A 15,208-nucleotide genomic window follows, 5' to 3' on the forward strand; every position below is an offset into this window, starting at 1 on the left:
GACCCACCTTTTATTAGGATTGCTTTGTTTTACTTTGTTTTTGGATGTCTCTGCCATTCCAAAAGTTAACCAGTTTTCGTCTAATAAACTTTGAATTCCTCGTAGAATGGTATGCTCTGTATTATCGCGTAAGTGGTTTCTTGGTATCTCGCAAAAAGTTATAAGCCCAATCCTCATCTCCACCAATACTGTACCATCCCTTTAAGGTTTGCTCAGTTACATACAATAGGAAGTATTGTAGGTGGCTCCAAAAGTGGTCAGTCTTGTGGTATTAATTGTACTCTTTTTAAAAGAAAAGTATTACCATAAGAACTGAGGGGACAACAAAATTAATGGGGAAGTTGTGTCTTTGTGCTGGCATTGTCCAGTCTGCAGAAAGATTTGGGGGTCTATTCCATAGGTCATTTCTATAAACCTGCTTGTATTTGTTTCCAAGTGGCCTCCTATACTTTCTGCCACACCTGTTCGTGATATTGACTTTCCTTATGAAGCAGAGCCAGAAAGCACTGATGATTCACATTTCTTGGCTCCTTGTCGAGTTTTTCTGGAGGAGCGCTGAGAGCATCCAGGGTTTCTTATCCGTCTGCAGCGTATTTCTCACCATCCCCCCGAGAGGGGTCTAGAAATAGAGAAAGAGAAGTTCAAGGAGATTAACAAACGTTTTGTCTAGTTTTGTCTTGTCATGTTTTTTTTTTCTCCTCCACTTTCTTGGTGGACAGCAAAAAGGGGAAAACTTCATGCTTATTATAATATTTACATCTCTTCTTTTTTCTTTTGAAAAAAAATATAATTCCTTTTTATACTCAAATTGCAAGACCACTCTCAATTTAGAAGCCGAGAATGCCAAAATTTGTTGGGAGAAGGACATATTACTAAAAATATTGACATCTTATACCTATGAAATGAGATTAAAAAAAAAAATATTTACAAAGCAAAAAGTGAAAGTGTTAAAGGGGATCATCACATCTCATTTGCATGTACATGTATGTGATAATCACTAAGTTTGAATGGTTTCACATAAACATGTTAAATATAATATCCAAATTTCATAACTCTTTTTATTTGTCCTATGCAATGCAATGTTGTGTTTGTTTGACTCTCCTCGTATGAAACTGTCCTTGAAAACCAGGCTGGATTTCCGTCTAAATTTTCTGTCAATAATGGGCACCATAGGGATGGTAGACAACAAGGGTGTATAAAGGTGCATCAAATTGTCTCCTTTTACCAGATTTCTCTTGTCACTGGTGGGAAGGAGGTGCTAAGTGAGTTCACACCGGTCCAGAAGAACACCAAAGAGCCCAAGTTTGACAAGACTTTTTACATGTGAGTATTATAGGGCTCTTCCATGATTTAATGACTTGGTGTGAGAATCGTTGATTTAAAAATATTGTGCTGTGCCCACTGCTATTATGGGATCAGACCCATATCACTGCTCTAATGGATGGAAGCTCAGTAGTCTAGTGGATAAGACACCTGTCTAGCAATCAGATTGTTGGTTCGATTCCAACCCGAGTATGTGCACGCATGCTTTTTATTATAGCTGCTACTAAAACACTGAGCAGCGGTTACTGATGTCAATGACGGGCAGTTTGTCAATCACTCACAATAAAAACAACTTGATGCAAGAATAATTGATTTGAATAAAGGACATAGATTGTAAAATCATAACGTCGCTGGGGTGACAAGACCTTGTATCTGCAATTTTGGTGAAAATGACTTTTTTATTAATGGTCAAATAATGGGTTAAGTGATGTCCTGACCAAATCCGAACTGTTTTACTCCAAAAATGAAGCCACCACGGCATGTCAAAGGAAACGCTATCCCATTCGCTATAGTGCTTTGGCCGCCATGTTTTTTAGCTCTCCTGAACATTGAAGATACGAGGTCTTGTCGCCCCAGTGACGATAACTTGATACAGCCTTTAACCAGTTGGCTACAGAATAATGGTGGATATTATTGAGGCACTGATGCTGCTAGCTACCATTCACTTTTCTTTCCTTTGAGGTCTGGCATATTGGCATGAATTCCCATAGGTAATTTGAATTAAATCCATGATTTGAGTTTAGGCCATTCACTAAAACAAGTGAGAAATAGGCATACCTTTCACATATTGTGTATCAGCATACAGTGCGTTCATATAGCATTATGTGAGCTACAGCAAACATTTTTGTTTACAAAATTTACATTATCCGTGGATAAATTTGAACCACCAATGTGAATTCCTGCCAATATTTTTTTTTTTACTACCAGGTGAGTATTACAAAGCTTTGCTGTTTTTCTTTTTAGATCCTTATAAAGTATTGTTGTAAGCCGGGTTAATGATGACGCTGACAGTCTCCATTTGACGTTGCATAGATTTATTTGAACAAATCGAACAGTCTCAGTCTGCCGATACATGTATAAACTCCGCATTATCCTCAGCTACATGTCGAATACAGATACAGGCCTATTAACTATTCAACATAGCAGAGCTCGTAGAGAATATATTTGTATGTCCATTCTCTCTCAAGTGAAAGTAAAGAATCCAGAATCAATCAAATCTGCGTCATTATATTCACATGAAAAATAAAAGTTCCGTTGTGCCCATGCCAACCACACGCACACTGCGCCATTGGCATGGACACAACGCGCCTCAACGCATTGACGCAACAATAACATACCGCATATTTCCATTTACCACAGTATTCTCCTAAAGAATGACAAACTCCCTCCCCACCACCAAAACTTTGTGGAGGTACCGGTAAGTTTGGAATGTAGTTCGCACTCCTACGTGCCACCTGTCATATTTCACGCTGTGATGCTCTTAACGTCAACGAAAGTTTAGATTCCTGAGAAGGCAAAAGGCTCTTTTCCTGCCTGCACTTGGCCACCTGCCCCTCGTCCATATTCCCTGAAGTAGCGCCCCCCTCCCCCATTATTCCATTTCCCTCCTACAGTTTGTATGTCCCATAACAGTGTTTCCCGCTTCTAATTTAACCCGTTGAGGATGGACCGATTTTACTATATTATGCATTTCCCATAGATATTTGCCTGAGTATTCTTGGGACTCGTCTTCAGTGGGTTAACATGTAGTCTACAATCTTCCTCATTAAATGCGCTTTGCAAGTTTATATGTCCCCTTGGATTTTCATGTTGGATGCGATTACCTGTACAAGGAAATCCCAACTTTAGCATCTTGTGTTTTTTTTTTTTTACATGTTACCCCTGCCAAGGAGGTTCTGTTTGTGTCAGCATTGGTTTGCTTGTCTGTTTCTGTCTGTTTATTTTTCTGTTTGCAAAATAACTCACAAAGCTATAAATGGATTTGGATGAAACTTTCAGGAATACTTTATAAATGATGCAAGGAAGAGGTGATGAAATTTTGGTACTGATCTGACTCACCATCTGGATCCAGGACACCTTTGTTTCTTTTGACAACTATTGTCAATGGCAAAAAATTTTTCGCCTGTCTTTAATTTCGTGAATAGCACCTGAATCGCGAAATTCGCGAACATACAAACCTCGTGAAATATTTGCCGTATACATTAATACCAACTGAGTCCTCATTTGCTCCTGGCCTTGGCGACCTCTTGCAAAAGGTCACTGCAATTGCCTGAAAGTGAAGCATGTATGATTGAAAATGACTCCCTCTGAAATATCAAGTTCATACCCAACATGATTCATTCCTTGCATCTAGGAAAATAGAAAATCAGAGAAATGAAAGTGTGACGGCATTCTACATGGGGGTGATGTGTCTACTGAATTAAATTTGAAACGGATGTGTCTGTGTAGCGCAATTATTGGAAATAACATTTACTTTATAGTCCGTCTCAGTGGTTGTCTCGCAGTGGGTGTAACTAGATGGTGCATAGCTTGTCTGGTAACCTTTTCAGCCCAATTTCTTGAGCAAGCATACTGTCGGGTGAAGGGAGATAAAATGCGTCCATGTACAAATTGCCAGAATTTCCTGTTAGTATCAATTTTAGCCATTCGGTGTGAGGTTTGCTGGAAAGCTATAAATAATTTCGCACACCTGTGTCTTGTCAAGTGTACTTCTTGATCCCAGAGCCTTAATGAGATGTGGTTATAGAGCACCAGAGGGACGTCTATTTTTTTAAAATTCTAATTTACTGCAAACAGAACTTGATATAAACATGCCTACCTTAAAGGAGGTCTGTCATGTAATGGCATGGAATTAGACATTATAGCCAGAATTCGCATGGGAAGTGTAGATCTAGTTGGTGGATAATGAAAACTTTATAGCAAAGGCATGTTATGCATGTCGAGTATTCCATCAGACATGATGAATGCTTGCCGCCATGCACATGTGCAATATTCAAAGTGCAGTTATTACGTGTACATGATGATTTTAGTCCCTGAACTATTAAAATTAAAGTCATTTGATTTAAATAAATTGCCCCTGTGCATTCTGGACTCTGATGTTCACTGGTCTCAAACTGAAATAACCCACTGTATACAGGAACTTGTTCTTTCATGTTTCAGATATAGATATTGAAAGTGCCACTTTTTTGTAAGCAATGGGAGTAGAAGAGAACATTGACATGTTTTATTGTTAACAACTATAATTACTTTAGAAGTGACAATTGCTGCAGATGTATCATTCATTTCTGATATTTCTGTGGAGCAAGATTAATATCCAGAAGCAATGATTTCAACACTTTTTTCCCCCACTATCAAAGATAGTATCTGCCTTCATTTGATTCTATTCTTCTCCTTTATCTCCCTCTCACTTTTTCTCTCCTTTCCTTCGTATCATTACATGTATGTATGTATCTCCTCAGTATACTGTGATACAGTCTGTCCCTTTGTCAATATGTCTTTTGATGTCCCTTTTTTCCACTTTTTTGTATTTTTGTATAAATATATATATCTAGAAGAATTTGTGTTTGATTTGATTTGGACATCTTTTCCATCTCACAGTCCCCTTGAATTGGTGCATCCCACAACAAGGCTGGTCATTCATCTCAACAGACACACTGGAAAAAGGTGAGTTAGGGTGATTCCATTTCAAAAAAAGTGGGCCAAGGGGAGGGGGGCAGCAGAGCTATTTGTTTCACCTTCTCTCTGGCCCTGTATTTGACTGATGTCATGTCAGTTCATCATGAAATATAATTCTTGTTACTCCTTTCTGAGAGTGTTGGATTGTACCCCCTTTCCAGTGTGAAAGACAGATTGATTGTTTGTAATTCTACAATAAATGAAGCTTATTAAAATCCAGTCTCTATTTCCACAGTTTCACCAGTGAAGCATACACTATCAAAAAATATATTTCTGTCCTCTCCTTAATATTCTTATCCAGTAGATTCTCTTTAATCAAGGTTTTCCTCTATGCCCATGCATACCTCTGAGAAACAACAAACATATTGTTACTGAGATAGTTATTTTGAAGCACTAGCTGATGTGTTTAACATTGTAGCAGACACAACTTGGGATACTGTAAAGAGGATATTTTTGTGTGAGTAGTTTTTTCATGTTGAGCCAGTTGAGTAAATTTGGCATGTTTCAACTTCTGCGGAATCAAGAGAAAAAATAGTGTGACTTATGACAAGCAAAAATGTTTGCTTTCTTTTATTTTTGTGCCAGTTTCTAGTTGCCCGAAATGCTCAAAAACTTCAACTTTTACAGTAGTAATGAAAGTAGAGAGTGTACAGACAGGTGACTGGTGTAACTATTAGTGTACTAACAAGTTTTCGGCCACATTACACAACATTTCCAGTCTAGCAACAGAAGTGAAGTTATGGTAAAGACATCGACTCTCACAGTCAAGTCTTCTTTCTCTGGATTTTGTTACAGATTTGACGATATCATTGGCTGCATGTCTTTTGGGATGAAGAACTTGATTTCTTCCGCAAAGGTGAGGTCCACATAATGCTAGATGTTTCAGCAAAATGCATGACAATGATTAATGGTGTCTACCATCCTTGGACTTTTACGTTTTGAATGTTTCTTTGAGGATAGAAAGGACCAACTTTGAGTATGGAACTGAGCAAATATTACTTTCTTTGTCAGTGGCGCGTAGAAAGTCAATTGCAGTTTAAACTCAAATTCAATTAGCCTTCTGCATTAAAAACAGAGGAACATGCACATGATATTGCACTGTTGAGGTATAAAGAGAGCATAACACAGATAATATAATAATTAATGTAGACTATTTAACTTCATTTAAGAATATTATGAGTAAGCCATGGACATCTGGTAGTGTATAATGTCTCTATTTATGCCTCTTTTTTTTAATCATTACTTATGTTGCCTGTTGCAGAGTTGAGTGCAGGATGGCATGTAATCACTCCATTTTCTCACATTTTCATGAATTATGCTAATCATCCTCATGGTGAGTCACAGGATATTGAATGTCTCCTTGCTATAAAACACATTAAGAAAGAGAAAGCTTGGATGACATTTAAGAGTACATGGAGGCGAGTAATGATGACGTATTGAGGGAAATGAGGAGCATACCGGTTTCTCATGTGTGTACATACATGGTAAAGTCATAGGAGGGACTAAGCCTGCAGAGGCATGGAGCTGACTACAGACCTCCCAATCATTCTGATCTTGTGGAGGAAAGAACCTTAATTTTGACCATTACCAGTTGTTTCTACTGGAGTTTCATGATTTTCTTGATGATTTTACTAGCACTACACACTCCTATGGGAACTGCTCTTTCTTTCCTACTTTTTAAAGCCAAATCATCACTATTTTTCAGTCAGAAAGGTTGGGAGGTTTGCGACTGTTAAATCAACAACCCATGAGATGCACAATTAAAAAGTTGGATATGTTGCAAGTGCAGAAAGCTGATCTTCACTGTAATTACATAATGACGGCACTACATATACCATGACATATTCTGCCACTCATTTCACACTTATATTTAATTTGCTTTCATTGCATATTTCATGGTAGATCATGAGGTGAGTTGAGACAGACATCCAATAGAGCACTAAATAGCATGGCAAAACACACATGTACTGGTATGCTGAATTCAGTAGTCAATATTTACTGCATTATGCACGGGGCATTGTAACCGTATTTGACGCCAAATAACAGTTCCCTATACTTAAAGGACAAGTTCACCTTCATAAACATAAGGATTGAGAGAATGTAGCAGTATTAGTAGAACACATCATTGAAAGTTTGAGGAAAATCGGACAATCCGTTCAAAAGTTATGAATTTTTGAAGTTTTTGTGCAGTAACGGCTGGATGAGAAGACTACTGCAGTGTGTGAATAACTTAGATGTCACATGCGTACAACAATATAAGGAAAATATAAAGAGAATTTCACAAAATTTCATCTTTTGAAAAAAGTACACATTCCCCCGACTCGTTACCGACAAATGTTATGGGTAATATTATTCCCCCTGCCTTTAGAAAGAGGCAATTCAAGTGCTCTATTATTATGCGAAAAAAGTGAAAATATGTTGAATTTTCTTTACATTTTCTTTATACTGTTGTACGCATATGACTCACAAGCTGTAGTAGTCTCCTCATCCAGCGGTTCCAACACAAAAATTTTAAAAATTCATAACTTTTGCATCGATTGCCCAATTTTCCTAAAACTTTCATTGATGTGTTCTACTAATATTGTTGCATTCTCTCAATCCTTATGTTTATGAAGGTGAACTTGTCCTTTAACACACTCATACATGTATTCTGATCTTAATGTGTACATTATATATTCCAACATTTACTGCATCATGCACAATTCTTCTTTCACAAAAATTAACAGGTCATTTATACTGAATAACAGATGCCTCAAGTATCTTAGAGATTTACCAAATGATACATGCATTCTGTTTTCTAAGATGCATGATAGCAATTATATTTGTATGTTTGCAGTCACTTTCTGATCTGATTACTAGTCCTGCTTGCGAAAGCACTCTTGTGTGTGCATGTGTGAACGCACCAAATAAAAAAAACTCCCTTTTCTCTCTGTGTCTGCACCAGCAGCTTTTAAAATCCACTACAGAGCGTCCTAGCTTACATGTGTAATGTGGTTTGGGTTTCTTTGTGTGAAGTGGAAGTGTAGTTCACATGGAGACTACAGTGCAGATCTCTAAAGGTTGGCTTGGTTCAGACGGAACTCTTGTCAAGTTTGTGATAAAATTGTGGTTTTGGTATGGCACTGTGTGATTGTATGAAATGCAGCACTATTATTAAGGTGTCCTTCAGGTCATAATGCCATAAATTTGATTGCTTACACAGACTGTACTATTATTTTGTTCTGAAACTCACCCTTGTATTAAGTCTGCTTGTTTCAGTACTGCACAGTATCCCTAACCTTCTAAATTTCATTAACCCATTGAGGACGAGTCCCGAGTATACTCGGGAAGGTGTCTACAGGAAATGCGTGTTGTAGCAAAATCTGTCCATCCTCAACGGGTTAATGTGAGAACCCTTGACAGTGAAAACCACTGCCAAATCACATTTACTAATGACAGAGTATATCAGTGTATCTTTATACAGTGTATGAATAACAAAAAAACACTTGAAGTAATCCTAACACTCTGCTGTGCTTGCTTTGAAATGAAGGAAACAAACAACTTCAAATTTAACCTGTTTGTTCTCAGGTATAGTAAATTTCCACATTGTTGATACACAGCACCACCAGCTCCTGTGTGCAATGGCTTTAAGAGGAGTGTCCAGTATGTCACACCCTGAGATGACCATTGTAGCCACAGATATCTGTTCATCTGTCTGTTTATCTATCTATCTATCTATCTATCTATCTATCTGTTTATCTATCTATCTATCTATCTATCTATCTATCTGTTTATCTATCTATCTATCTATCTATCTGTTTAACCATCAATTGTTCTATCTATCCATCCATCTATCAATCTATCAATCTATCAATCAATCAATCAATCAATCAATCAATCAATCAATCAATCGATCTATCTAGTATCAATCTATCAGTCTATCTGTCTATCTATCTATCAATCAATCTATCTATCCGTAAATGTATTCATGCGTGTGGATATGAATACATTTAGTATAATGTACATGTATCTTGTTTGCTTTGTCTTTTGTTTAAGGTATGTTTGTGTCTGCACTTAATTTTGACCTCTCCTAAGATTTTGATGGTGTTAGAATACCTAGAAATGCAATACTCTTTGAAGAATGCTTCCAGATAATATACCACCTTAACCCATGGAGGACAGGTCCTGAGTGTACTCGGGCAGGGGTCTCCATCCGTCCTCAACGGGTTATATCTGCCAGAAAAGAGAGTTGCCAAGTTTCCCTCATGCAGCAGGAGGTTTCTTGAAAACTTAAAAATATCTCTTTACGTGTCTGGCTAAGAAAATGTCAAGTCCTCCTGATTCTAAAATTATTATTTTTTACCCACTGAGATGCATGTATTACATGCACAGGTATCTTCCTGATTGCTTACTGGGTCTCCTTGCATGGTTTCTTAATGAGTGAATGCTGCCAACTCTGCAAAAGAGGAGCAACAGGGTACATGTGATATTATTTTGTTAAAACAATCCCATCATCTCCAACATATCTATTTTTTTTTTCTTTCAGACTTCTGAACCTGATTACAAGCATTACATATTGTTTCTACTCACTTTGGTAGACACTTTTCTGTCTTTTATAGCTGTGGGCTGCATGTATGTTTATGTATGTAATTCTAATCTTCATCCATTTATTTGGATTTCTTTTCTTTTTTGACGTGCACATTACTTTTTACTTTGTCCTCCCCCTCTTTTTTGTGCTGAATTTGCTTAAAACTTACCTTTCAGTACTATTGCAAACATATTTGTCATGGTTGCCTCATTCGTATACCTTATTGATCTGTGCTCTGTTGACAAAATGAAATACGTTTTGAATTAGACTGAATTGAAATTTGGTAATTACACTTTAACCTGTTGAGGATAAGTCCCGAGTATACTCGGGCAGGTGTCTATGGGAAATGCGTGTTGTGGCAAAATCAGTCTGTCCTCAACGGGTTAAGAGTAAAATGCAAAAAAAAAAAAACCCAAAACACCAAAACCTCTATCCATGGTTTTCAATCACTAGCCTGGATTGAGTTTCCTCGACCGCACATGGCATTTCACCGTGATTGCAGAGGGGCAGCAAGCGCTAACACCATCCACTCTATGACTCTCCTCCCCCCCCCCCCCCCCAACCATGACTCTTTTTGGTTTAGTTACCCCCCCCCCCCACCCTACTTGACCCCACCACATAGCTCCAGCCACAGTAGAGAGGGCTTGACATTGTGCAGGGACTTCCGCCAGAGAGTGCCCCCCTAGTTTAATACATCGGGAAGGGGGGAATAAAAGTCTCCCGCAAAGACCCGTTTCTTCTGTACTTATATCAAACCACTGGTTAACTCCTTCACCAGATTTAAGGTTTTTCTTGTCGAGTTTGGAAGTTTTTGATTTTACGTCTGTTTCCGTCATAAATTTGCACGGAGGGAAGGAACACTTTAGAAGTAGCTACAGAGGAGAAATTTTGATCATGGTCTTACTGTGCAGTCTTAAGGAAAAAAAAATTGCATATTTGTTGAAATTCTTCTGGCCCTCTGCCAACTAGCTAATTCTATGCAGCCACAAGTTAATTTCTTCTGATCCCGACTGCACTGAAAAATACTAACAAAGCTTACAGTTGTAGACTATGTTAACATTTCCTTCTGAAAAACATGCCTGCTTGGTATTTTTTTCTAATTACGTTGTACAGGTCTATTTCCTGAACTGAATATGATGATGTTATGGTTTAGCACTTCTTTATTTTACTTTAACCCATTGAGGGTGAGTCCTGAGTATACTCGGGCAGGTGTCTATGGGAAATGCATGTTGTAGCAAAATCAGTCCATCCTCAACGGGTTAACATGGTAGATTTTCAGCCTCTGTCAGTGCACACAGTACTCCCAGGATATGGAGGGAACTGTGTTTTGTTTGTAACTTCAAGTAGTATGTGGCTGTTTCTCTACGTAAGTATTTCATCAATGCCATTATATCTAAGAGCGTTGCATTTTGGGGGCATGCTCATGATGTTGCACTGTTGAGGTCTAGAGTAAGCATCAAACAGTTGATTGTTCATATAATTGTATTTAGAAATATCATAAAATATATTTTCGTGGCATGAAATTTTCGGGAATCGGAGCTGAGGGCCTTTTTCATGGCATGAAATTTTCGTGAAGTGCTGCTGGCATTCAGTGCATGTAGTGTAGACAAGAACTTTTGTGTGCATTTTGATATTGCGAAGCTTGGCTCATTGCAAAATTCGCAAAATTAAAATTCACATGAACATGTTTACTTTAATTTTTTACTTGCACTTAACCTGTATTGATCGCATGGTGATATGAAAAGAAACAGCATTGATAGTTTATTTGTTTGTTTGTTTGTTTGTTTGTTTGTTATTTTTTTTTGGGGGGGGGAGGGGGTAGATGAGGATGACATAAAGTGGAAGTAAATTGAGGAAGAACACTCTCAGACATAATTGATGAAGAGTGGACGAGGGAGAGGAACCAGGTGCGCCCATGTCTGACAGTAGGTAGGGAGCAAGGCAAGCTGGAAGATGGTACAGCTTCCAGAGCACTTTCACACTTGCAAGATGACTCGTTCAGTAATGTGTGAACCGTGCTGGGGACGAGCAGAATTTCCTACATTGTATAACATGCATTTGCCACAGACACGTACCCGAGTATGTTCAGGACTAGTCTTCAATGGGGATAAGAAGCAGACAAGAATCAGACGAGGTTGTTATTTTTTTTTTTCAGGTCTGAAAGCAAACTTGTTTCACAAGTGGCAATTTTCTATTCATGGTCTGGACTCGTCTTCCAATTGATATTTGCTTGATTCTGGTTTTGGTCATGGTAGTCAGACTTTTTAAACGTAAATGACATGCGAGGATGCCTAGCTGAGCTACACACGTGTAGACCGTCGTTCTTTTCTGCCAACAAGCCATACTCTTGTTTCAAGAGTTTATGTGTCTGTTGCCTGCTTATACATGTAGCTACTTACTCTTGCGTGTGTACATGTTTTACTGGTAGCTGCTTCTCTGATGTACAGGTCATCAAGTTTGAGACTCATCAACTGTACGCAATGTTGTTTGCAGATTACAAATGAGAAATGTTTACAATCTGAAAACAGACTCAATCTTACTTCACACATCTCCAGACTGCTTGGGGCGGGGTGGCATGGGAGGGGGGTGGAGGAAGATGTGGAGTTGAATAGAATTAGGCTAAAAAGAGGATGCAATAGTAGTTACATATCCCCCCAGCCCTGCTCGAGAGTGGCATTCCCGTATTGAATATTATCAATGGATATGATGTATGAGAGAATATATATTTTTTGTTCTTTCTTTTTTTTTGCTGCCTTTTAATGTGACCTATACCTACATACATGCATACACATGATTACTTATTTTGACCTTGTGCAAACCCATCATTTTGACCAGTAATTTGTAACCAAAAGATGAGAGGGGATTTCATGAAGTGAGGGCAATGATGAAACATGACAGGTACCGCTCACAGCTTTACCACATAGTATTCACGCAGGAGAATTTATGTTTCTAGCAAATACAGGAAGCGAGTTGCCCTCTTTAAGGGCAGATTTTGGATTAGCTCCATCCTTGCTTGAGTCATGTTATATATCAGATTAACATTTGTTTTGGTCTCCTTTGAAGTATGGTAGCAGTTCATAATGACTGATGAATCATTCTTTTCTTGCTCATATTTATTTTTATGTGGAACAATGTAAAATATACTCCTACTCACTTGAGGTGACAAGGAATAGAAGCTGTTCAACCAAGTGCTGACAATATGTGACCCGCTACAACAAAATGGTCCTAAAGTCGCGCACGGTCGAAGCCGTGAAAATCGAGTTTGAAGTTAGAGCATCAAAATTGGTCAAAACTTACGAATTTCTGAATTTGACATAATATTAGAGTCTGACATGTCTTCTATCATCTGTCGAAATTTTGAAGCAAAATGATGAAAGGAAAGACCAAAAAATAGCGTTTTTCTGGGCCATGTTTTTTTGGCGTTTCAACGAAGCAGAAACTGGTTCGAACATTTGGATTGAGCGCCAAACATAGGCTCCGCCCCTAACAACGACCAGAGTAATCTCATTGGTCAGTTTGCTGCTTGCCGCTAACCAAAGCGTGAAGCTCGCACACTGCCCAGTCGACTGGTGCGTGCAGGCGGGTTGCGCTATGCCTAGCCGCTTCTCCTGACATCCTGGTCACTGATTGGTCGGTGAGGAGACCGCCGACGCTGTGTTTGAATGAGCATTTCGGGGGTTGCTAGGGCTTAACTTCTATTGTCTGGAGGTGAATACTGACTTGCGTGTCTCTTGATTGTGATTGCGTTGCAAGGAGAACTTTTAGGGCGCTTTTCTCGAAACAGTGATTTCCCAGACGTCTTGACATGCCCCCTTTTAAACATCGATATCTCCGCAGCCGATTATTTTTATAAGACGTGTTATATATCAATTTAAAGCAGAAAGATTAGGGAATTGTGTCATGCAATTTTCAAATAATCGACCTCGCCCGACTTTAGGATCATTTTGTTGTAGCGGGTCACATATTCCGTTAGTGGCAAATGTCAGAACACTTTCAGTAGTTGTTTCAAACTTTTTATTCATTTTGCTATTAGAATTTTTGATAAGTTCCCATTTTGATTTGCAGAACCCAAATAATCCTTTTCTTCAAGTGCAACACTTGGAACACAAAATATTGATTCTTATATTTTGTGAAACTTTGCTAACTTTTATGACAAATAGCAGTAAGGGATCTTTTAGTAAATCAAGTCAAATCCATCTTGGTATATACCTCAAAATAAGAGAGAGGGATAAAAAAAAAGAAAGAGAGAGAGAGATAGAGAGAGAGAGAAGAGGAAATTTGCAAATTAGAAGAACTTGAATCTTTCCTTGCATGCTCCATGACAATGAAATATTGTAAAGTATCTTTGCAGGGAACATACTGGCTAGTGTGTTGTATAAAGACAATGACCAGGAAAAACAAAGACATCCTTAAGCTTCATGCAGGGGGAAGAGTTCTAACTCTCCCCTCCTGGGCCCACTTTCAGTTCCCCAGCATGACTCACCCTTTCCCCCCTCCTAGCTCCTGGACTGGTCATGTGACAGGAACCAGGGCGTTACCGTGGCAACAGCAATGACTGTACAGTCCCACCTCTAATATTGAATCTATGAATCTGAAGAAGAGAAAGAAAGACAGAAATATAGGGAAAGAGAAAGTGAGAGAAATAGTTTTAAAGATCGGTGTATCTCTTTTGCAGAGAAAGGGGAGGGGAGGGGGTGCATGATGTCACCTTTTTCTGAGATCGCCTTATGAGTGCTGCCATCGACGTGTGTCTGTTCGTGTGACTCTGTCGGGGGGAAAGAGTCAGATTGGAAAGACGGATCCGTGCGGTTCAGACTCTTCCGGGGACCAGCTAATTGTGCGTGTGCGCTCGCTGCTAGTCCATGAGTGGCACGTTCCCCTCCGGCTGGTTCAATTTTGTTTTGACCGTGAAATGTTTGTTTGGATTTAACGGCTGGTTGCAGCTCTTACGGAGTCGCAGCGATATTTTGGGAGTATTTGGAATATCAGAGGAGGCGACTTGAGTTTGGTGGAGTGGTAAGCTATTTTTTTTTCTTTTCTTTTTGAGGGAGATTTCAGAAAAAGAGACAATTGTTTTTTTGTCCACTAGAGTTTGTCTGTTAAGCTTCTTGATATAAATTGAGGTGACAATTAAGAAATTATACCATCTTTTTTTTAATGCAGTGGCTATGATTAGGTATTAAGATATCCACTGAAAGAATGCGTAGATTATTTACATATTTTGAATTGGAATATCACAAGCAGCATGGAACATAATCAAAACAGTTATTTTGATAAGATTGATTTGCATGTAAACCCATTGTAATGTCTTTGGTTATCTGTAAATCAGAGATGGAGTGTTATTTTTTAACCCGTGCTTGAAAACTGATTGCATTTACAGCAAACAAACAAACAAATTCTTGATAATTTCATTTTTAGTGGTCATTCAGAGAGCAGTTGACCAACAACTTTAAATAAAAATATGTTCTGATGTAACCTCTGACATCATCTGAGGCATGATATGTATGGCAATTCCCTGTAGAGATAATGTGTAGGGGACCAGAGAAAGAAAAGCATCTTAGTGTCTTTAAAGTGAGGCAGTCCTCACGAATTTTAAAAAAATATGTTGTTGTTGGTACCCCCAATGAACTACTTTCACCAAAA

The 15,208-nt window shown here is 38.5% G+C and overlaps 1 protein-coding gene across 2 annotated transcripts in view; it reads left to right on the forward strand.

Moving 5' to 3' along the window:
• Positions 1 to 1,262: 1,262 nt before the first annotated feature.
• LOC139735064 (uncharacterized) overlaps positions 1,263 to 15,208 on the forward strand; it is a 48,590-nt gene continuing 34,644 nt past the window's right edge. The window contains exons 1-3 of one of the 2 annotated variants that reach the window (XM_071645837.1): positions 1,263 to 1,323; positions 4,921 to 4,986; positions 5,794 to 5,854. In XM_071645837.1, the coding sequence (XP_071501938.1) occupies positions 5,816 to 5,854 (39 nt within the window). In that variant the 5' untranslated portion in view covers positions 1,263 to 1,323; positions 4,921 to 4,986; positions 5,794 to 5,815. Of the gene's footprint in view, positions 1,324 to 4,920; positions 4,987 to 5,793; positions 5,855 to 14,528; positions 14,582 to 15,208 lie in introns of those variants that run through there. The other variant, XM_071645838.1, reaches the window with a different exon arrangement.

Source organism: Diadema antillarum, unplaced genomic scaffold (genome assembly GCF_040938485.1).
Source record: "Diadema antillarum isolate AM-2024a unplaced genomic scaffold, OU_Dant_1.0 seq00000563_RagTag, whole genome shotgun sequence".
Taxonomy (NCBI): domain Eukaryota; kingdom Metazoa; phylum Echinodermata; class Echinoidea; order Diadematoida; family Diadematidae; genus Diadema; species Diadema antillarum.